This window comes from Ailuropoda melanoleuca, chromosome 20 (assembly GCF_002007445.2).
Source record: "Ailuropoda melanoleuca isolate Jingjing chromosome 20, ASM200744v2, whole genome shotgun sequence".
Classification (NCBI taxonomy): domain Eukaryota; kingdom Metazoa; phylum Chordata; class Mammalia; order Carnivora; family Ursidae; genus Ailuropoda; species Ailuropoda melanoleuca.
In genome coordinates, this window is record NC_048237.1 from 788,269 (window position 1) to 811,686 (window position 23,418).

The following is a 23,418-nucleotide window of genomic DNA, read 5'->3' on the forward strand; positions in this document are numbered from 1 at the left end:
TATGCAAAAGTTCAGTTCTGTACAAACTTTCTCGCTTCCCGACTGTTCTGCACGAGAGGTGTGCTGAACCCACGCGTGCCAGAGGGGGCTGATGAGCTGTGCGGGGAGAAACCGCCTGGTCTCCTGCACTCTCCGCCAGCGGACACGTCGGAGGGACCGCCTCGCTCCCGGGAGCAGGGGCCGGTGTCCCAAGTCCCGCTGTCCCGGAGGCCGTGTCCTCGCGGCCGCTGCGCGTGGGGCTCGGATCTGCTGGCCCTCTCCTTTCCAGGCAGGGCCGCCCGCGGCGCCCACTCCAGAGGCAGTCCAGGCGGGAGGGGCCTCCCGGGAGAAACAGGGCGCGGTCCCAGCCGCACAGAGGCCCCGGCGCCGCCCTCCTCTCGCTGGGGCATCCCCCGTCCGTTCGTGTACACGCAGGCACTCCGACCCCACCCAGGATCCAAAGCAGGATTTAACCGGACGTCTTTGCGTCTTCTACCAGCTCCCTATCGTCGTACAAGCGGCGGTAAGAAGCCGGTGAGAAAAACTTTCTCCCGTCCTGCGCGTTTCTGCAGCCCTGTTCGAGGCCGAGGTGGGTTCGCATCCTGCTCTCTCTCCTCCTCCTTGTCAGTAGTTTTACCAAGAGCGTTTTGGCCCGAGGAGCCCCTTCTTAGCAGAGGCAGTGTGGGGTTCCGCCGGGGAGGCGTTTGCAGAACCGGGTTGGAGCCGATGAGGCATGGGAAGGAAGGTAAAAGTCCTGTTTTATGAGTTAGTGAGCCTACATTCCCACCCTGAGATTTATTTCCCGCAGCTGAGCAGAGCCGGCTTCGTGAAAGTCTAGTGCCTAGAATGTAGGCTCAGAGGAGGGCGCAGAATTGGCGAAAGGAACGGAGGCCCGGGAAGGCCCCCACTTGCTCAAACCTAAGGATACTTTACTTGGTACCCAGGTTGATCGCCCGATTTATGAAGCAGGCCTTGTCCAGTTTTTGCCAGCATAACTGCCTTTTGGGGCTTGCGTTTTTGTTTTCTGGTGACTCACTTCTGTCTCCTCTCCCTTAATCCACCAGTAGCCAGTGTTGCAAAATTCTGGGAGACACTGCCAACAGCCTCTTCTCTAAGCTTTCTCACAAGAATGTTGGGATCCTCAACCTTTTTAACTCTGAGACGCCATGTCATGTGGTAACACATGGGCAAAACAGAGCATCTTTATTTAGGAAGGACAGTAAAATAGTTTTCAGCATCATTCTGGGGACTAGGGAAATCTCAAATGAGGCAAGACCCTCCCTCTGTGTCGTTAAGAACGTTATAATCGGGGCGCCTGGGTGGTGCAGTCGTTAAGCGTCTGCCTTCGGCTCAGGGCGTGATCCCAGCATTCTGGGATCGAGCCCCATATCAGGCTCCTCCACTAGGAGCCTGCTTTTCCTCTCCCACTCCCCCTGCTTGTGTTCCCTCTCTTGCTGGCTGTCTCTGTCATATAAATAAATAAATAAAATTAAAATCTTAAAAAAAAAAAAGAACGTTATAATCAAGTCATAAAGGTAATCACTAGAAACTCAAGTGACATAATTATCTGAACAGCACTGGCCAACTTCCCAGAAGCAGCCTCAGGTATTCAAGGAACTACTTAACTACACAGTTACTAGCTAGCTTCTGCAGAAGGACAATTTTGTTACACACACTTTATTTTAAGCAACTCTTTTTACAGATAAAATATTTTTGAAATTCATGGAAATATTTAGTAGGTTTCCCTTAAAGAGCAACTTTGAGTGGCACCTTTAAAATTAGCTTTAATTTTCTAGAAAATGCTAGTGTGGAATATGAAAGCCATGTGGTGCATTGGAAAGCTTCTAGTCCTTGGAACACCGGATGTTCCTGGGGCAGTACATGTTTTCTTTCTCTGTTCCTCAGTTTCCTCATCTGTAAAATGAGGGCTTGAGAGATAGTCCTCCAGGTCTCCCTCTTTCTTATTCTATGACTTCACAGGGTCGCAGGGTGTTAGTAAGATGGAACTTATAGAAAAGAAGGTACTGTAGTAATGTAGACAAGAGCTATGTAGTTTGGCAGAAAGGATAGGGAAAACCGTTCCAGGAAAAGAAGAATGGCTCTGGCTGTTGTTGAAAGAGCAGATGTCTGGTTACAAGCAGGCAAAGGTAAGAGATTTGTCTAGTTATTGTTGGAAGCACTTGCCCGTGTCATTCAGAAATTAAAGTAGATGGCTAGGAAAGTGGACCAAAGCAGGCCAATGAAACCCCTCATTAGGAGTTTTCATTTAAGCTATATTTGAGCAAAGAGCAATCTTTGTTAACAGTTATTCTCAGGACACCTTGAGATATCTGGGAAAGAGAATGGGCACAAAGCCCAGAGTGTGTTGAATAGTGAATGTGTAATTTTTTTTTAAAGATTTTATTTATTTATTTGACAGAGATAGAGACAGCCAGCGAGAGAGGGAACACAAGCAGGGGGAGTGGGAGAGGAAGAAGCAGGCTCATAGCGGAGGAGCCTGACGTGGGGCTCGATCCCATAACGCCGGGATCACGCCCTGAGCCGAAGGCAGACGCTTAACCGCTGTGCCACCCAGGCGCCCCTGAATGTGTAATTTTTATCTTTGTTTTAAAATACACAGGCATGTCAAGAAGACTTTGGTCCATTCTCCCTCAGTCATAGTGTCCCCCGTTCCTGGAGACGTGATCCTTCTTTTCACGTCTTCATCCTCTTTTAACCATTACTTCTGTTAGTAAATTAGTTTCATGCTTATAAACTTAAAAAATGTTAGAGTTAAAACAAATTTAGAGATTAGTCACTTTTCTCCATGACCTAATTTTATAATTTGAAGGACAGAATTAAACATATATACTCTGTATGCAGGGTAAAGGACACCAGCACTTGAGTCCTTAGAAGGAGAGCACTGGGCTTCCTGTGTCTGTGTGCAAGGTGTGAAGAAGACACACAGGAAAATTTTCTGGAAAAGGGGAATGGCTTTCAAGTTGAAGCTGTCAAAACATTTAAAAAAATGTATGATTGGGCTTTTTTCAATTGATAATTGCTTCACACCTCTTAAAATTACTGAAAAGATATATAGATAGATATAGATTGATATCTATATATATAAATATAAAATTCCTTGCTATAGGTATTTTAAAATACAAATGAGTAAGCACTTAGATGCATTTTAATGAAATAGTCAAACTTTTTTTTACCCCAAACCTTTATCTTCTCTTTCATCAAAACTTCATTGTGCCAAGCTGAAAAGAAAAGAAAAGAAAAAGAAAGAAAAAAACTCAGAATGAAAGCAACCATTCACCATTCACTTAACTGGCTTTTTGCTTTGTCCACTATGTGGGGGAGGCTGTGAATTCTCCCCAAGTTGTCCAGTGAAATCCCAGAGCCGAGGAAGGGCCCTGGCTGTGTTCAGAGGCAGGAGGCTGCTCGCCAGCACCGCAGCACAAAGCTAACATCAGAGGCTGATCTGTTTGTGTGAGTTGGTGTTTGAACTGGTGTTTCAAGTCATGGGACTGTGTGTGTGTGTGCGCGTGTGTGTGTGAGTGACGTTGGAATGGCGTACCTTATCTCTTCCTTTAGGTGATTTATCAGAGAAGGATCGTGTCCATCAAGTCATCTTGATCCCCACAGACTGGGAGTGGGCTGCTGCTTCTGTCGTCCGTGATTGCTGAAGCCTTAGGGGTGTTGTACGGGCCCGGCAGTGTCCTCCCCACCAAATGACGGGCTTAGAGCTCTTTAGAACTCAGTTCTCCAGCATCTACTTAAAAAGTGATACATGATTAATTTAAAACAGGTACCACTCAAACAGTGGGTTTGCCCACAAAAGGAAAGTCAGCATTAGGGTACTCTGTTAGATACCAGCAGAGGCCCCACTCAGCCAGCCCCATGTCTTGTCGATTCTCTCTCTACCTGGAGGACTTTGAACTGTGGTATTTGGCGGAACAGTTGTGTGGGCGGACGCCTAACCCTTCCTTCCCAGAGACTGCAGAAACTCTGAGGCCCCAGGTACTGAGGGAGATGCAGTTTGTGGCTGTGTGCTTGGTCATTTCTCACTTCCTCAGACTTTTTTCCTTTTAGCTCAGAATTTGGGTGGAGATGCAGGAAACAGGGAGGAGGACAGGGGGAAAAAGTGAAGCTTAGGTGGGACTGTGACTCACCATAGCTGAAAAGCCAGTGAAGTTTGTCTTTTTCAGGTTCACCATGCTGCCCACTTTTCTTCCTCCTCAAAACCTCAGGCCTTCTTTTTTTTTTTTAGGATTTTATTTACTTATTAGAGAGAGAGAGAGAGAGAGAGTATGTCAGTAGGGAGGGGCAGAAGCAGACTCCCCACCAAGCAGGGAGCCTGATGCAGAGCTTGATCCCCAGACCCCTGGATCATGACCTGAGCCAAGGCAGCCACTTAACCGACTGAGCCACCCAGGCGCCCCCTACCAAAAACTATTCTTAAGATAGCCTCTAAAGCACCTGTGCAAGCATGTGTGAATCACAGACAACTGTTTGAAGAGTTAATCCTCCTAGGGATTTTTGCATTAGAACAGGGAGCAATACCTAAGAAATGAAGGTCAGGATTTATCAGTAATGCCAGCAGAGTTTTTTCTGGGAAACTTGGAAGCCTTCCTGCTCTACCTGGGAACTGGGCCTACCTTGTCTGGTAACTGTTGCCAGACCCAGTTGTGTCTGTCAGTCTTAAGAGAAGCCACGGGAGTTTGTATGGTTGGGGTCTCCAAAGTGAGATCAGATGGTACATTCCTAGAAGCAATGAGGGATAGCAAGAAGAGCTTGGGGCCTAGGAGTCCATCACTCTCTGAGATACTAAGAATGCAGAGATGAACGACACAATTATTCTTCTCCTAAGGGTTCCATTGAATGGAGAGACAAGAAGATTAATTAATCATCAAAGGATGATGGCTAATGGCCTGTTTGCCTACATAAAGTAAAGCTAGACCCATCCCACCCATGTTGTGAGATCTCCAGATCAGCTCACATTCTTCTCTGAGTTCCTGGAGTTCACAGGGAGTGTAACCATATTTGCAAACTTGCCCCTTTAACCTAGACAGTGAGGCTGCCATTTACTTCTTTCTTGCTCCACCTCCCTGCGGGAGGTCTATCCCTGCCCTACAAAGGGGCCCATGCTGCTGAAAATGTCTGAAGATGCCAACACGCAGTGTCCTCTTCCTTTTTGATAGAGCAAATGGTCTGGCCTGTTGCTCTCGCTCTTGTCCAGACTTGCCTCAAATCTGTCCCAGTGGGATCCTCAGGTGGGGAAGGCACTTTACCTCCCGCCCCACCCCCATTCCACCTCGGGTCAGCTGTGGAGTGAATTTCTTCACACCGACTTGCTGTGTGCTTCCTGAATCTTAGAGAGATTTAATGAAACAACCTTGCTTTTTATGAAAGTTGGTATTGCAGTGCCCTCCTCGCTCTAGGCCCCAGGAGGCCAGGTCAGAGGGGGTGTGGACGAAGCACAACGTAGGCCTTGCCCAGCACTGCTCCATGGCCTTGGCACCTTTCTGCCTCCTCTCATCATGTTCTTCTCTGTGGATGAATCCTTTCCTGGGGCATCACAGACTCTTACACAGATAGGCTCCACTCAGGCTGACTCACCAGCTTTTCACACACACCAGGACACATCCGAAGTGTAGAGTCAATGCAGCTGAAGCCACCAGCTTGGGACTGCTGCTCTAAGCTTGCCTCAGCACGGTGTGTGCTAGGTACAGAGAACCCCCAAAGGAAGCTGCGGGCAGCTTCTCCTGGGACGGGGTGGGATTGAGGAAAGCCGGTCAGACCCGGAGGAGGCGTTGCTCATGCCAAGTCTGGAAAGATGAGTAAATCCCCTCCCTGAAGATAAGGAGTTTGAGGTCTGACTGCACCATCCCTGTTTGATCTGGGAGTTTCTGTTTGATCTGGGAGTTTCTGTTTGATCTGGGAGTTTCCTTCATAAGAAAAACTGATTTACGTAATACCTACCTCACCCAGTCCTGGTGACGGTCAAATATAATCATGTGTGTGAGAGATTCATGAAATGAAAGGCAATGACTATTATCATGATTACAATTATTACGATGATTTCAAGTGCAGTAATTTTATTAGCAGGCAGCCTGTCTTTCTTGACACCTCAGAGACAGGCGGACTGAAAACGTGAAGGTGGAGGGATGACCCCCGAGGGTTGAGGACTTTTTAAACACAGCACTGTTGGAGATCCAGTGCCAGTGGAGGTGGTGACTGAGGGTCTGCGAAACAGTTGGCATCCTGTGTGCCTGATAGTTGAGACTACAGGATCTTTATAAAGTGATCCCAGTAAACTTTGACCCAGTCGGCTTGTTTCTAGTCGAGCAGACCCACTTTGTGAGTTGATGCAGTCTCAGTGTTGCGTGGATGGTGGGGGTAATCAGTTTTGCAACTGCACTACAAAGAACAGAAGACTGAGTGCTCAGGATTAATCTCTGTGAACAGGTAAGGAGGAAAGGAAGGAGAAGCCCTGGAAATACAACAAGGAAACTTCTGAGGGCTAGCGGCTGGAAGCTTGAAGTCAGCGGCAGGGTACTAAGAGCTGTCACATAACCTTCTCTAGGAATGCTTCCCTGGTTCTGTGGAATCTATGAAAGAGCCTACTTAGCTCTTTTCATCTTTTCATGAAGACAAATTATGTGGGTAAAAGCAAGGGACAGTGGGACAGCATCCTGCTGAGAAGCCACCTTTACTCTGCAGGCCTCCTCCAACACGGCTCTTGGAGATGGCCCATGAGATCAGAAGCAACACCTCCTAGATCGAGACCACTGCATGCCCCGTCATGGGCAAGAGTAGAACCACAAACATCAGAAAAACGCAACTGTGGGACAAAAGGCCATGTTTATCAAAGTTGGCCTCCCAGAACAAATCTCTAATTTGTGTGGGTTAATGTTCGACCCAGTCATGCCCAGGGAAAAGGTGAATCTCCTCGTTTGTCCAAGAGCAGTGTCCTTGGTTTTCATGTCTCTGCCAGGATCGGGGATCTTTAGACCTACTCTTCCCTCCCCGTTCATCCGATCACTATATAATCAGAACCGAGAGGGGCCTCTAAGTTCACACAACTGGGACCCATCTCCAGGAACAAACAGCTGGAACCCATCTTCAGTTGGAGGGAAACTTCCAGACTTTTGTGAGACTCTTCCTCCTGGGTAATCTCTTTCTCTATTTGTTGATATCTGTACTATTTCTAGACATCCATCCATTTCAACGAAACCATTTTTTCCCTTTTAAGAACTCTTGGCCCAAGTTCATGAATTAAGAAGGAAATGAATTTGATTCTAAAGTTTAAAATACAAACAGATTTCTTCTGGGATAGCCTAAATGTGGATAAAGGGAAATTAGTAAGACTGGGAGCAAGTGGTGATTTAAAAGGGATTCCTAAATTGTGATAAAGTCCCCAAAGATCTAGAAAAAGCATCTGCTGAAGGATTATCTGGAGCCCCCCACCCCGCCCCACCCCGCCCCGACATTGTGTGTGGCTTAACAAGGAAAGAAACAGAGAATGAGTATACTTTTAGCTTTGTTTTCTTGTAACCTTTCCTGCTAATATCTTAAGAACGTTTTGAATGCTCTCTGAAAGCACAATTAAACAACGCATGTCAAGATCAAAAAAAGGTATACTGGCAGGTTGAAGAGAAGAAAGAAGAAAGGAGCTAGAGAGAGGAATACACAATGGGTGGTAAGCTTCCAGTTTGGAGAATATTGCCCTAGAACATATAAAAGCATGAGGCTATGTTTATGGAAGTTGTAATCATAGTTGCAATCATAAACTGTCAAGTTAACTCCCTGGTGCATAAAGTTTGATGGAGCTCTTGATTATAAAATATTGCCTGTGGGGAGAGAAAGAGTATATTAATTTTTGTGAAGACTAAGGGATTGGTTTGAGACAGAAGGTGAAGTTAGTCTAAAAAACAAGTTGTGAGACAAATTCCACTGACGAAAATCTGTTGACAGTTATGGGTGTAGAAGGATATGTGTGAATGAGTTTGACCACCAGATGGGGCCTCTGCACACTTGGCCTAGGCAGATTCACTTCTTCACCCCATATAATCTCTTACTTGTTTTCTCCCAATTCCATTTCAACCCCCATTTTTGGGAAATGTAGTATGGAATATATAAGTGAGGAAGTTATGAGTGGGAGAGCAGATGTTGGTAACCCTAGTGTATACTTGCTGGGATTTGGTTTCTGGATGTTTTAGGGAACTAAGATTACAATAAGCCTGAGCAAACCTTAGCTGAGTTGTTACAGAATGAATGTGCAAATTCCGCAAATCAGAAACAAAAATATTCCTTGAGCTCGAAGATAGACGTGAGGGCCTTCAACCTCCGACAAGCAAATGGTTTTTTAGGATGTGCAGTACCTATGTAGTGTCAGCCCAGTGCCTTAACTAGAGGTGGTCTGTGGGCTTGGCTTACCTGCTGAGCCTTAAGGAGTGATGCATCTCAGTCAACCTCTTAGCTGTTTCTTCCGGCTAATGCCTTTTGCCACCAACTAAACTTACACACGAACTTATCTCTGCAATTTCATTCTAGTGGAAGAAAAGGAAAGAAAAAGAAAAGACTCTTTTATGCTTAATGAGAACTGTGGAATTTCAGGCCTTAACAGTTAGCAACTCTCTTTACAGATGAACGGATTGAGGCCTGGAGAGGAAAATAAAGTCAATCATTAAAAACGTAATTATTGAGGGTCTACCATGAGGCAGGCACTGGGATTCAAGGTGACTAATATGGGCTCTGCCCTCCTATTGATTACACACCAGTAGGAAACACTGACAAGTAAATAGGTCATTGTTTGCCCAAGACCGCATAGATCTAATGGCTTGGAAATGTTACCCATGAAACCTGACAACAGGTAAATCTTTATTTGATGATATCCTTGTGGACAGATCAGCTTTGTGACTTCTGCTTTGACACTTATTTAGTAAAGTGTCCTTGATCTTAATATCTAAAGTGTAGAGTGTTTGGGCAGAGACCCTAGGCAAACCTCCTGCAAGGACCCAGGGTCTCTTGCATAGCCTGGAATGGTTGGGACCATTCCTATCCACCACTGCCCCCTAATGACTCTTTTGGGTACTACCAGCTCTGGTTTTTTAATTCTGGGACTCTGACTCTGCCAGAGAGGTGTTGACTGTGTGACTCTAAGGTCCCCTCTCTGGAGCGCCTATGATTCTACAACCACCTCTGACTTTAGAAGGCAATATTTGTTCATTGCTGAGCAAGAAACTTAGTTGATTTCAAATCAATAAAACTTGGATGAGGTCCTCCAAAAAACTAAAAAAAGAAGACACACCCAGGAGACTGAGAAGCACAATGTAAATGTACAGAGCTTGGCAAACAGGCAGCTGAGCCCCTGTGTCGAGCAGCAGCCATGTAGGAATACTTGTTATTCTCTTAGGAGAGACTCCACTCTGCAGCTATGTGCCACATTTTTTTTTATTAAAGATTTTATTTATTTATTTGACAGAGAGAGACAACCAGTGAGAGAGGGAACACAAGCAGGGGGAGTGGGAGAGGAAGAAGCAGGCTCCCAACACTGCAGGGAGCCCAATGCGGGGCTCGATCCCAGGACCCTGGGGTCACGCCCTGGGCTGAAGGAAGATGCTTAACGACTGAGCCACTCAGGCGCCCCTATGTGCCACATTCTTGCTCAGCTCCCAAGAACACAATTTCACTTGATTCTATTACAAATGATACTCTAAGTGCTTAACAGAAACCTTTTCAGCTGCTATTTCTATCAGTATTGTGGGCTAGTTGAAAGATTTCTTAGCAGTGTACCAAATTTGTTTCTAGTTATTATGAAACAGACAAGGTGGATCAATGCCAAATATTGATGAGAAAGAGAGTTCACTTTGCTTCCTCTTGTCACATGTCTTTCCATGTAACCAGCAAAACCCCAGACTCCCTTGTTTTTCTGGATTCACAGTCATACTCTCAGGGCTGTTTAGGGACACTACAGGCTTAGTGTTAGGACCTATGGCCTCTGTGAGGGCTACGCAATTATTTGATATGAGAATCATGTTTATGACTTACACACAAGAAAGCACAAAATAAAAATTAATACTTTAATGTCTATGAAAATGTACCATTTATTTTTAAATTTAGTATTCATAGGAATCATATTACGTTTAAGAATAATTTGAAGGTCCAATTTTTCTCCCATTGCAAGAATTTCTCAGTAAGTATGATGATTGCCAAGAAACAACCTACCCAGTCAGAAATTAAATGAAATACCCACAATTTGAGAAACAAAATTATAAAAATCAGTTCCTTTGTTTTTATTTATTTATTTACTGAGAGTTAGAGAGGTGGGTAGGGGCAGAGGGAGAGAGAAAATCTTAAGCAGACTCCATACTCACCTTGGAGCTGTGGCGACATGGGGGCTGGATCTCACAACCCTGAGATCATGACCTAAGCCAAAATCAAGAGTCTGACACTGAACTGACTGAGCCACCCCGGCGCCCCATAACATCAGTTTCAAATTTACAGTGAAAATCATTTTTATCGTTGGATGTGGGGGTATTCACATATACTTGATATAATGTGTAGGACTATGGTGATTTTTATCATTCCAATTTTAGGATATGTGCAGCCAAAGAGAGCATGGACTATGGTGGTTTTTAAAGGCTCTGAATATTCTTTAAAATTTTCTCCAAAACACTGAAGGTATAATCAGAAACTACCTGCTCAGGCACCAAGTATCTTTCAATTCTCAAATCTTCAAATTTCATAAGAAATAAAATCTTAAAAGTTCATAAAGAATTTGTTCTCTGTTCCATTATAATCTATATTTGTTTAATTCTACTTTTAATTATCTATCACTGAGTTAAAATCATGCTCCCGGAAGAAGCACCGTGTTGACCCTGTGAGTGTGTTTGAGTATCTGACCACCACCCCTGGGATGTGTGAGTTCTACAGTTTGAGACTGACAGCTTTCTTGAGAGATAATGGCAGCAATCCTCTTCTCTTTCTTCTTCTTTTGAGAAAGATTTGGGAACTCATTGCAGCAAATTGTGAGGCCTTTGACTTGATGAAAAGATCTAAGGAGGGGGCCAGGCTGGCTCAGTCGGTAGAGCACGTGACTCTTGATCTCAGGGTTTTGAGTTTGAGCCCCATGTGTGCATGGAGTTTACTTAAAACAAAACAAAAAAGGCCTAAGGAGTTGTTTTGGGGTTTGTTTTTGTTTTTACCACATGGTAACGTCATTTACCTGTGCTGTAACAGTGTACATCTACGTGCAGGGAAAATTAGACAATATTCTTTGAGAACGATCCATAGTGTTTCCAAAGCAAGAAAGCACCTAGGAATGACCTTTTATTCTTCTTTTTCCAGTCCTCTGTAAGAGTTGACCCCAGACCACTTCCAAGCATTACATGGGTTCTTCCATGTTCCTCCTTGTTCTGTCTAAATGGTACATCATAATTCCACCTTTGGCCATGAAACACCTACTTCTTGGGGAACTAGGTCTGCCTCCCTTCGCCTGAAGATAAAACTGCTCTCAAATGCTCTCCTTACAGCCAGCCGGCTGACTTGAGTGCCTGGAACCCTGTCTTCAACTGTCCTCTGATTGACCCTTCCCTGGGCTCAGGGTTCCCTAAAAGTCCCCCTTCTCACCTCCTATCTTACCGTCTCATCTCAGGAAATTGGAGCTCCCATCCCTTCTCCATGGATGCTACAACCTCTTCTCGGGAGGCATTTGGTGGTTTTGATGGTCTTTGTGTTCAGGACCTAGCACAGTGGTCTGATACCTGCAGGGACGCGTGCGAAGTTTGTTATTACAGTAATTGATAAATGAATTAAAGAGTGCGAGTGGATTTTGTAATGCTATGACTGATGGCAGTGTAAATAAATAGCAATTCTGAGGGTTAGGAAAGAGTGGTTGGGCCAGGAAGTTGTGTTCAGGAAAACTTTTTTTTTTTAAGATTTATTTATTTATTTATTTTTCAGACAGGGGGAGAGAGGGAGAGAGAGCAGGAGCAGGGGGAGCGGCAGGCAGAGGCAGAGGGAGAAGCAGGCGCCTTGCTGAACAAGGAGCCCGATGCGGGACCCTGGGATCATGACCTGCGCCGAAGGCAGAGGCTTAACCGACTGAGGCACCCGGGCGCCCCTCAGGAAACTTTTAAATAGACTTTTCAAATAAATGGATTGATGAAAAGTTTGAGATTAATGAGGAAGGGAAAAGAAAAGATGTAATTAGGTGACTGAAGATACCTGATTCATGTCAGAGAGGAAAGTCCCTGTCCTTTTAGCCTGATTGGGCAATGCTGTTCTGTGCCCCTACCACACCTCCTTTTGCCCTTGGCAGGAGCCTTTGCTGGAAGAGATGGTGAAGGGCCTGGGCCCCCTGTTGTTGGTCTTCATGCTGGGTCTGGGTCTGACCCCACCAGCCCGGGCTCAGGATGACTCCAGGTACAAACACTTCCTGACCCAGCACTCTGATGCCAAACCAAGGGGCCGGAATGACAGATACTGTGAAAGCATGATGGAGAGACGAGGCCTGACCACACCCTGCAAAGACACCAACACCTTTATTCATGGCAACAAGGGCAGCATCAAGGCCATCTGTGGAAATAAGAATGGAAACCCTTACGGAGAAGCTTTAAGACTAAGCAAGTCTCCTTTCCAGGTCACCACTTGCAGGCATGTAGGAGGGTCCCCGCGGCCTCCGTGCCGGTACAGAGCTACCCCAGGGTTCAGACACATCGTTGTTGCCTGTGAACATGGCTTGCCTGTCCACTTTGATGAGTCCTTTTTCCGTCTGTAACTGGAGGCCACAGCTGGCTCTGCTCTCCTTTCCTTGCATTTCCCTCCGCACCCCGACATTCATGGCCAGGGGCCCAGAGAATGAGCTGCCTCGATCTCGATTTCCATTTTATAACATGTTTAATAAATAAAAATGTCTCTGAAATCAGTAAGAATCAAAGTCTTCTCACTAATTATTGGCCCATTAATCTTACCCCATTTTCTCTCTTCAGCTGCTCCTGAGAGGATTGGATAGAATAGAAATGCCCTTTTCCTTATCAGTCAGTTCCTTATCAGTCAGTTCCTTATCAGTCAGTAAGGAGGTGGACTTTGGCTTAGCCAATATTACTTTTACAAATGTTAAACCTTGAGGAGAACAGTTTAGGACTGAATACCAACAGATTCATTCCACTTTCTCTCTTTTACACGCATGTACACGTACTCCTGCACGAATACCAAAGGGCAGCCACCCGTTGTCTGAAGCAGGAGTTAATTTTTTGATGTTGTGCTTTGAATGGAATGTTCTTAGGATATTCTCATGGCTATTTTATATAAGGATCAAAAAGTGATTATTTTATTATTTACTTATTTATTCATTATTACATTATTTTCTCCTTAATCTCTTACTCTATCGACCAATGTCTGGCAACTATGAGGTCTTAGGGAAGTCATAGAAAGATTCCAAACGTTATCCCTTATTCTTCTTCGACTACGTTTGGTTTTCAAGTAAACATACACTTAGGTTGGTGATACTGTCTTTGTAAAATATACTGATCGATCGACAGGTTTAGCGATTAACTTCCTGTTAACCTAATTGCTATCAACTGGTGCCTCAATATTTTATTTGGAAAGTAGTTGATAAATTACAGTTATAAGTCACAGTTCTGCTGTCTCGTAAATATATAACTGTCGTGGCCACAGTATCCCCAACAGGGGCCGCCCCTGCTGCCCACATTGCTCTGAAATGGGCCCAAGGCCCTGCTTGCGCAACACTCAGGTTAGAGACCAGTATCTAGGCGCCACCCAGGAGAGCCCAGCTTTGCTGAAAATATTCAGATTTTGGAAAGAAGTGGTGGAGAAGTAGGTTCCTGGTGTACATTCAGCCCCTGAATCTGTCCACTTTGAGTTACCTATTTCAAAATTGAAAACACTGTAATTAGGGAGAAGAGTTTTCCAAACCTCTCTTATTAGAAAATTTGCCTTCTTATAAAATCTCAAAAAACCCTTATAAGGAGTAAGAAAATTCCAGTTTTTGGTAGAATATTTGGACCCTTTCTTAGGTTCTCCAACCAGTACTATCTCCCCGATATGAAACAAAGTGGCTTCCATACAGATCACTGCCCCACTCAAGCTCTCGATAGAGAAGGTCAAAGGCATAGACCGTTATTACATTGATAGCACCATATTTGTGAAAACTGGTGTCTTCTCCAAACATCTGCTGGGAGCATTACCACTGCACCTCTACTCTAGGGAGAGGGCAAATGACTGTTCCCTGGGAAATCGCGCGGCAGTGGGCTGGGGGTGCTTCCTGTCCTGCTGTGGGGCTAGCGGCTATGGAGCCAATCCCAGCACTTTTTGCGCTGGGTCTCTTGTTCTTTCACCGTCAAAAGCTGTTCAGAATGAAATATCAAGTCACAGGCAAGTTATTTTATCTCAAGGGAATCATTTCAGGAATTGAAGTGCTGGTCAGCTGTACTTTATTGACTTTGCAAGGGAAAGAGAAGAAAAACCTCAAAAATGTCAAGTCCTTCAAGGAATGGTGGCATTCAAGGAAGAGAATTCCATGCGATTTGGAGAGGACAAATTTCTCTAGAGACACAGCAGAAATTCTAGTTGGTGAGATAGTTCACCTTAAAAAGAGCCTTACAGTTTCTTGGCAATATAAGTACTCTGCAAAATAAAGGAGAGGGGATCCAAAATATATGCAATTTGCTGTAGTCATTCATTATTTTTTATCAGATTGAAGGAAGCAAAGGAAACCAAGAAGAATGGAAATTGTGAAAAAATCATTGCCAGCATTTACTAAATACATATCGTGGGCTAGGCATTGTGATAAGCACTTTACATTGATTTTATCATTTATTCTTCATAACATCTCTAAGATGTAGGGATTATGATTATGCTCATTTTACTTATGAAAAAATATCCTGAGAGCTTGAGTTATTTCCCCAAGTTCACACAATGTGGCAAAGCCAGATCTTTGGGGTCACACTATCAAAATTAGTTCTCATTGAGAATTAATCTGGTGCAGCAGAAAAAGCCTTTGAGGCAAGCTCTGAACAAAAAGTATGTGGTGGGATGATTTGGGGGTCTTTTGATTTTCTGTTGTACCTAGGGCCTTGAGATGTACCCATTGATGTTTACATTGGACTTCCGTCGGCAATTATTTCCCCGTCTTGTTAAATCAGTCAGTTGGTGTGGCTGAGGCCATGTGTTTGCCCTTGCATGAATAGTTAAAGTCTTTTCTCTACCCAGTTATTTTGCTAAACCATGATCTCAATCACAAAAAAGCAGGATGAGAGAAAGTAGGCAGAACTGTGCAAGATGAGAGGTCCAAAATTAGATCTGGGGAGAACAGCCCGAAGTACCCCCTTGCGGTGAAACCATTACCCAAGTGCTAAGTGTGCCTTCAGTGCTGGGCTGAGGAGTAAACTGAACATCGTTTCTGCCTGACCCCTTCCTCTCACAGCTCCTTCGCATCCCTTTCTGCCTGACTCCATTTCTCCTGTCAGCTCCAGGCACAAGAAATGGCCTAGAGCTTTGTAACTTTCTGCATCGAGGCGGGAGGCGGCTGTGAACCTAGGAGGTGGTGTGGAGAAGAGCGATGGTTCTGTTTCATCCCGGTCCTTACCGCTAACCAAAGTGTAGGCTTAGATGGGGCAGATTGCAGGTCTCTCATCAGCCATTTCAGTCCCTTACACACGTGACCCGGCTCCAGGAAGCAGCATCTCTGACCACAAAGGACAGCAGTACCCAGAGATAGCAACCCAGGAGTCCCCTGTGGCCGGACGTGGACTGCACGTGCAGCAGTGGGCCTGTCTGACTCAAAAGGTTGCCCTCGCTACTTGGGGCTGCTCACTCCCTGTTGAATGGGAGATGACCTTTCTTTGCCGTAGTGAGACAGCCCTGCCTGCCCCACGCAAGTGTCAAGCAGTTCAAGGTTTGGCTCCAGGTCAGTCCCAGACTGAGAGCCAGAAGGAGAATCCAGCTAGTCAGTGTTGCTAAGTGACTCCCGCCTCCGCTCCCACCCTGTTCCACCCCTGCTCAAATTTCGTTGCTAGAGAGAAGCGCCTCTGAGCATCAACATCGTTGGGGTCTTGAATATTTAGAAGGTGGGATGCGAGAAGCAGTCAGGGGGCGGTGGAAAGAGTACAGATATGAGAGCCAGGTAAGCCCGGGTTTCTTTCTTTAGTCAACCAAGGCAGTGTTTTACAATCCATAGAACTGCTCTCTTTGCTGTTGCTCCAGAGGTGTCTGTCTGGTTTTTTTTTTTTTAAGATTTTTATTGATTTATTCGACAGAGATAGAGACAGCCAGCGAGAGAGGGAACACAAGCAGGGAGTGGGAGAGGAAGAAGCAGGCTCATAGCGGAGGAGGCCTGATGTGGGGCCCGATCCCAGAACGCCGGGATCACGCCCTGAGCCGAAGGCAGACGCTTAACCGCTGTGCCACCCAGGCGCCCCGTCTGTTTGTTTTTTAACTCTGTAAAACAAGTGTTTATTTCCCACCATCAAGGGGGGTCAACACAAAGATCTTGCCACCAGAGAATATGGACGATTGCCAGCAGCTGTGGACAAGACAGGCCGAGCGTCCAGGGTGGACACGTGACAAGAGACTACCTCACCAGGGCCTAGTTCTTGGGGGCTGTACGTAGTCAGAGGAAACAAACAACAACAGAAAGACACAATTCACGTCCTTTTTTTGTGGAGGTGGTTCTGTTTAAATTTATTTTTTAAGCGTTTCTTAGCTTAGTGGTCAATTCCACAAGCCCGGAAAACACCTTCACTCACTATCTCCATTTCATCTCATTAGTTCACAAGCTCACTCATTTATTTCTTTATTCAGCCAATATTCACTACCTTCAAAGCACGGGGGCTGGGTACTCTGCTTTTTAGGGCTTCTTTATAGAGGATGAACAGGATTTCTGAAAGGACCTGATTTTAATACGACAGGAAGAATAGCCGCAGGAGCGGAAAGGCTACCCGCAGCATTACTCTGGCCTCTTCTCTGCACCTTCCTCAATTCCAGATGTAAGGAATGAAAATCAGCTCATAAACTTGCTCTGACATATCATGAGTCTAGCCAAACCTTTGGGAATCAGAGTCCAGAGCACCAAAATCTCCAAAGATCCTATGACCGGAGAATAACCTCAAGAGACGGTCAACTCCAGTTCCACTGAGATCTGCCTTTCCTTCCCATTCCCTGTCTGACCACAGAGGCCAGATACACCGGACGGCCCGCGGGCAGTGTCCGCCCTGGGTCGCTGTCCTCACTGCAGCAAGCTCTCTCCATGAAAGAGAATGGCTCTTGTTTTCAGAGAAAAGCATGTTTGCAAACGATGTGCTCTAGGGAACGCAAGACGGGAAAAGTTGAGCAGAGAAGAGTGGGGAACTGGTACAGATAAGGAGGAGAGAGGAGACTAGAGTTGAGGCAATGTCAATTTGCCATTCCCAGCACCTCTCCCCAATGCCCGCATCTCACCTTTCTTTCTCCTGCCCCTTGCATTTCCGTGTAGGCATCTCCAAGGTAGTGATGGCTCTCCACAGGACCCGTTCACTGCTTCTGCTCTTGCTGCTGACCCTGCTGGGGCTGGGGCTGGTGCAGCCCTCCTATGGCCAGGATCGCATGTATCAACGATTCCTACGGCAGCATGTGGACCCTGAGGGGACAGGTGGCAATGACACGTACTGCAACTTGATGATGCAAAGACGGAAGATGACCACACATCAGTGCAAGCGTTTCAACACCTTCGTCCATGAAGACATCTGGAGCATTCGTAGTATCTGCAGCACCACCAATATCCAGTGCAAGAATGGCAAGATGAACTGCCATGAGGGTGTCGTGAAGGTCACAGACTGCAGGGAGACAGGAAGCTCCAGTGCCCCCAACTGCAGATATCGGGCGTCAGCGAGCACTAGGCATGTGGTCATTGCCTGTGAGGGTGACCCACAGTTGCCTGTGCACTTTGACAGATAGACACCAGCCTGCGGGAGTTATGGCCCGGCGGTTGGCCTCTAACTTACTCCTCGAATAGCAGTGAGTAATGCATTTGAGCTGCCCCAGGCTCTGTCTTCTCTGCTTCTCCTTCTCTCTTTATAACCCATTCTGTTAAGTACATTGTATCAAAGAGAAATGGAGACACAAACTTATAATGAGTCTGGGCCTTTCTGTAGCAAACTTCTTGGCTTTCTTTTATAATACCGGTCAGTTTAGCTCTCTCAGATCCTGTCCTCTGGAATTTAGTCATTATATGGATTTATATAGCATTTCAAGCATTTCAAAGTGTTTTCATCTAAATCACCCATTTCCATAGTACAGCACTTGTGGAATGCCGCTGTTGTTGTATGTAGGAGCCCAAAGCTCATGGATTTGCTGAAGACCGCGACATTAGTGGAAAAGCTGAGACAAAAATCCAGTTGACCTGGCTCCTAATCCAGGCCTTTTCCCACTTCATCACAAGGAGCGTTTTGAAAGTAACTGCTTTTGGTTATTGCCAAAATCAGTCAGCTGTTGGGAGAAGCATGAGAAATTTGGAAATGCATGCTGACAAAATGACAGCTCTATCTGGACAACCTGGCTCCCTTGTTGCTCTGGGGTCTAACAGGTCCAAGCAATGATACAAGAGATTTTCTTTCTGTCTTCCCAGACTTTTGAATCACACTAGTAAGTCAGAATATTAAAAATGTTCTAGATCATTTAAGACTCAGTCACTCTTCCTGACGGAAACTTCTTCCATGTTTTCCTTCTAATAAAGGACTTAAACTGCAGGTATCTGAGAAGGCTGTGCTATGGTTCTTGTGGGGCGATTGTTTTCCTCCTACCCTCTTTCAATTCTTCAGTTTATGAGCAGGCACACACCTGACTATCCCCATATACTCTGGTCAGAGACTAACGCCCACCAGTCCATGACCACGACACAGAAGCCCTTGTCTCATTTACTCCAGAGGAACGAACGCTCTCAGTGCTCACACCCGTCCCTTCTCCCTTGGACTATTTTAAACAAACTGGGGAACAGAATGTATGCAGACGCTGCCTGCTAAGGAAAGGAAGTGTGTGCGTGTGTGTGTGTGTCTGTGTGTGTAAGGACTAAACTGAAATCATTTGAGTTACAACAGATACAGAAAGAAATCTGTTTTAACACTGATTTGGTATGCATACACATTGTGAACATCTCCCCACAATCAGGCTAATACTCTACCATCTCACATAGGGATCCCTTTGTGTGTGTCCTAAGAACACTAAGAATTTACCCTGTTAGCAAACTTCAAGTTTACAGTACCGTATTGCCGTCTGTTAAACATTTTAACTGAGTAAATTAAAAAAAATAACTTTCTTTTTTCTTTTTTAAGTTTATTGATTTTTAGTAATCTCTATACCCAATGTGGGGCTCGAACCCACAACCTGAGATCAAGGGTCACACACTCCTGACTGAGCCAGCCAGGCACCCCTTAACTGAGTAAATTTCTAAGAGCTTATTGGGTTTATTCAATGATTCATGGGTCAGGCAGCATCCAATCTAGCAGAGGGAAAGGAGCTGTACAATGAAAGACTTTTATAGGCAGGAGGAAGCAGGATGCACTCGGCTTCTAGGAATCTGACTGTTGTAGATTCCGCACAGAAGTGAGATCATACAGTCTTTGGCTCTCCGTGTCTGCTTTATTTCACTCAACATATGTCCACCAGGTCCACCATGTTGTCAAAAATAACAGGATTTCCTCTCCTTTTAAGTCTGAATAGCATCTCATTGCATGTTTATACCATCTTTTCTTCATCCATTCACCATCACTAACCATCAGGGAAATGCAAAGCAAACTGCAGTGAGTTACCACCACACACCTGTTATAGGATGGCTATTACTAAAAAAAAAAAAAAAGATAAGAAGTGGTGTGATCTTAGAGTTAAGTGCCTGACAATAAGCTTGTGATTGCCAAGTCATCCGTTTCAAAGACATCCATCCCAAACACACACATTGCCAGCTGTACAGCCAGATAAGCAGCCACGCCATCCCACCCGTGAAACTCCCCCTTTAGCCCTGGGTGACCCTAGATAACTGACCATTTGTGTGACCCCACTTCTCCTTTCCCACAAGTACTTTCCAGAACATATGAGTAGTAACTCTAGTGTTTTCTAAGCCCCCTGATGGTCGTGGCTTAGGTGTATCTTGCAATCATCACAAGAGCCACAAGGGCCAGTCCAGCCAAGAGATCGGCTCTGGATGGGAAATGTCTGTGGGGGCTGACCTCAAATAGCGCGGGCAGTGTACATGCCTCCAGGCATCCCTAGTCAATGGCATGACCCTCCAATAGCTGAGACCAACACGAGACAGTGAGGACACGGAGAAAAGGGAACCCTGGTACACTCTTGGTGGGTTTGTAAACTGGTGCAGGCATTATGGAAAACGGTATGGAGATTCCTCCAAAAATTAAAAAGAGAACTACTGGGGGGCACCTGGGTGGCTCAGTGGGTTAAGTGTCTGACTCTTGATTTTGGCTCAGGTCCTGTTCTCAAGGTTGGGAGATCCAGCCCCACATTGTGCTCCCTGCTCATCAGGGAGTCTGCTCAGGATTCTCTCTCCCTCCCTCCCTCCCTCCCTCTCTCTGCCCCGCTCCCCCAAATAAATATATAAATCTTTTTAAAAAATTGAACTACCATAGGATCCAGCAATCCCACTTCTGGGTGTTTATACAAAGGAATTCAAGTCAAGATCTCAAAGAGATACCCACACCCCTNTCCACGCTCCTACATTCATTGCAGCATCGTTCACAGTAGCAAGATAGGGAAAAAACCAAAAAGACCATCAACAGAAAGAAATCTTTTTAAGATGTATTTATTTAAGTCACCTCTACACCCAATGTGGGGCTTGAACTCAAAACCCCACGATCAAGAGTCTCATACTTTTCCGACTGAGCCAGCCAGGTGCCCCCAGAAGTGAAGGAATTGTTAATTTTCAGTACAGGTGAGTGAAAAGAAAGATGTTAATATTTTCCCCTGTGAAAATTAATAAAAGGAAACCTAGTTTAGAATGGCTGTGGCGGCCAGCAGGGGGCGCGCTGGTGCCTACCACTCTCACCAATTACAGCTCCAACAGGAAAAGATACTTTGCAAGGCAAATTGCTCCACTAGCCCCGCAGAAGATGGGCCTCTCCGCTCTGCTCCTGAACAGTCCAGCCAGTTTAGACCGTCACAACCCAGCCAAGCAAAGCTACTACACTTCCAGCTCCCAGTTTACTCCAGTGCACTTTCTGTTTACAACACCTTCCAAACTTCCTTTCCTCTAGGAGAAAGTGCTCACCTCCTTGGCTCAGGGAGTTGCCTATAGTTTTGCTGTAGCTTGCTTGTCCCTGGTTACAATTCTCTGCTATTCCTGAATAAGCCCATTTTTGCTGGTAAAATAACTGGTAGGTTTTTTTTTTTTTTTTAATTTAACAGCCCATCCCAGTCCATGACCCTATAAATTCCATCCATGGAGTCCTTGGGAGCCCATGGATTCCAGGTTGAGACACCCTAAGACATTATCATCATCTGCATGAAGAAATACATCACTGATGTGGTTTTGAGAAACCGTTGTCCCAAAACACTGAAAAAATTGAATGACCGTTAACAAAAGGAAATATCAAGGAATTAGTAGAAAGGAGTTAAAGTCAAGGAAAATGTTTACAGAAAGAATATAATTAACAAATGATTTTAAATGGATATTCAAGGGCTATCTCTTTAGGAACTCAAATGAGAAGCCACAACCCAAGCCGCTTCTGTTACAGAAGCTGGTAGACGGAACTCGAGGAAGCACACCAACTGCACGGCTCTCAGAAGCAATGGTTACCTGACTTGCCTGGGCTGCTTTGGTAGCTGATTCCTGCAGATATAAAGGGATGTGTTCCCACAGGTCAGTCTAGGGTGCTTCCTATTGGCTTTGTTTAGAGAAGCCTGAGAGCTTATGGCTTAGCTCACGATTGAATGTCTGGATATGGATGCTTTGGGATCACAATCATATTTTTCCACTTCAAAACTAGAATGTCACACTTCTTTCAGAAACACTGGAGTAACTGGTTAAAACTGGCAATGACTGGGGTAGAACAACGTTATGATGATATTGTCAACAATTCAGATCAACATTAACACTTGATTGTTTAACAAACTACTTTCACATGCATTGCTTCCTATATTCTCAAAATTCCTCACTGAAGTCCTATAGTACACTGTAAGACAGGGTGCCTTGGAAACCTGTGACTCTGTCTCTGAGTTTGCCCCTTCACCTGTCAGCCCTCCTAGCTTCTCCCGCCACCTCTCTCTGCATTCACTGAGTCTCTACCTGATTCAGGTCTTCAGGGGGTCACATGAACTTGTTAGGAAGGGCTGTGCATATATGGCCACGGGACGGCCATCTTGATTTTTCTCATAGTCACCTTTCAAGTTGTCCAGAACCAGGTGCCCAGCATTCCTGTGTTTTTACTTTCCTTTTTAACCCCAAATCGCTGGAGAGCAGTTGGGTTTACACAGTGTGATCTGAGACAACCTGTAGAGAGCAAAATGGAGTGTCCCATGTCAAGTGGAACCCTGTGTCAAGCAGGGGCTTGTGTCAAGCCATGACAAGTAGTTCAAGGTACTGCAGCTAGGAGATATTCCCTGGGACCAGTGTCAGCTGACACCCCAGAACTGAGAAGAAGCAGAACCAGAGGAGATCTGCAAGGACCTGAGACCCTCAATCCCTTTAGAAAGGGGAGGACTTGGGCAGCAAACCGTCAGACTCTTCAGACCTTAATCCTCTATTTTGGACCACTTAAAAAGCCAGCTAACTGCCCCCGACGGCTCTGCCCCATTGATCTCCAAACAGAACCGAGATCCTTCCCTGCTTGAACATAAGAAGTGAGTGCCCAGAGCTGACCCGGACATGACTGCGACCTTATCTCAACTGTGCACCCACAGACTGATTTCAAGTTTGGTCGTTAACTTACTACATCCTCTGTTATCTGCATTGTTCTGTGGTTTGTCTCGGGTCCTCCTCTGTGTGCTGTGTAAGAAGCCAAGTGACTGACTTGGTAAAATGTCATCGAGTTTGGAATCCTGAACGTGCTTATAATTCTGCTTTAACTTTGCTCTATGATTGACTAACGCTGACGTTGTGGAAAGACAACTTCATAGCAGGCTCATGACACAACCCCCTTCAGTCCATCAGCCTGTGATCCCCTGTACTCAGGAATTCTTGGCTTCAGCTGGGTTTTGAGGAGCACCAGAGTTTTGTATAGAATCACCGATGTGTCTATAAATGCCAGTATTTCTCTATCTAATCCTGATGACATAGTTCCCATTCAAGGAGAGAATCAGGAGACTAGACGCCAGGATGCATTGCCTCTAATACACGTTTGAAGAGAAGTTCTGGGTGTAAACTGAACATTCTGACTAAAAAACAGAAAAGAACAATTTCCCCCCACCCCCTGTGAAAGGTGAAGTAAGACGGAGTCACTTACAGGGCATCTG

The 23,418-nt window shown here is 45.4% G+C and overlaps 2 protein-coding genes and 1 long non-coding RNA gene across 7 annotated transcripts; 2 read left to right on the plus strand and 1 right to left on the minus strand.

Annotated features, from left to right (window-relative positions):
• The first annotated feature begins 430 nt into the window (after nt 1–430).
• ANG (angiogenin) lies at nt 431–12,899 on the plus strand. Of its 2 annotated transcripts, none has more exons than XM_011217890.3 (2): nt 431–568; nt 12,287–12,899. In XM_011217890.3, exon 2 carries the CDS (start codon nt 12,305–12,307, stop codon nt 12,743–12,745), a length of 441 nt encoding a protein of 146 aa, XP_011216192.1. In that variant the 5' UTR covers nt 431–568; nt 12,287–12,304; the 3' UTR covers nt 12,746–12,899. The 2 variants fall into 2 exon arrangements, with proteins under 2 accessions (XP_011216192.1, XP_011216194.1); XM_011217892.3 differs by lacking the exon at nt 431–568 and adding an exon at nt 7,001–7,133.
• RNASE4 (ribonuclease A family member 4) lies at nt 436–18,719 on the plus strand. Of its 2 annotated transcripts, none has more exons than XM_019793740.2 (2): nt 436–568; nt 17,459–18,719. In XM_019793740.2, the coding sequence occupies exon 2, from the start codon at nt 17,476–17,478 to the stop codon at nt 17,917–17,919; it is 444 nt and encodes a 147-aa protein (XP_019649299.1). In that variant the 5' UTR covers nt 436–568; nt 17,459–17,475; the 3' UTR covers nt 17,920–18,719. The 2 variants fall into 2 exon arrangements, with proteins under 2 accessions (XP_019649299.1, XP_019649300.1); XM_019793741.2 differs by lacking the exon at nt 436–568 and adding an exon at nt 7,003–7,133.
• Nucleotides 3,128–17,556, minus strand: LOC109488644. 3 transcript variants are annotated; one of them, XR_004622178.1, is made up of 6 exons: nt 17,425–17,556; nt 11,608–11,729; nt 8,401–8,513; nt 4,134–4,242; nt 3,539–3,733; nt 3,128–3,218 (listed from the first exon to the last, which is right to left on the minus strand). It is a non-coding gene; the product is annotated as an uncharacterized LOC109488644 (long non-coding RNA). The 3 variants fall into 3 exon arrangements; XR_004622179.1 differs by having other exon boundaries at nt 3,539–3,736; XR_004622180.1 differs by lacking the exon at nt 11,608–11,729.
• Nucleotides 18,720–23,418: the final 4,699 nt, after the last annotated feature.

What these genes read in the sequence shown, in the direction of transcription:
- ANG (XM_011217890.3), top strand. Translation starts at nt 12,305, where the DNA reads ATGGTGAAGGGCCTGGGCCCCCTGTTGTTGGTCTTCATGCTGGGTCTG.
- RNASE4 (XM_019793740.2), top strand. Translation starts at nt 17,476, where the DNA reads ATGGCTCTCCACAGGACCCGTTCACTGCTTCTGCTCTTGCTGCTGACC.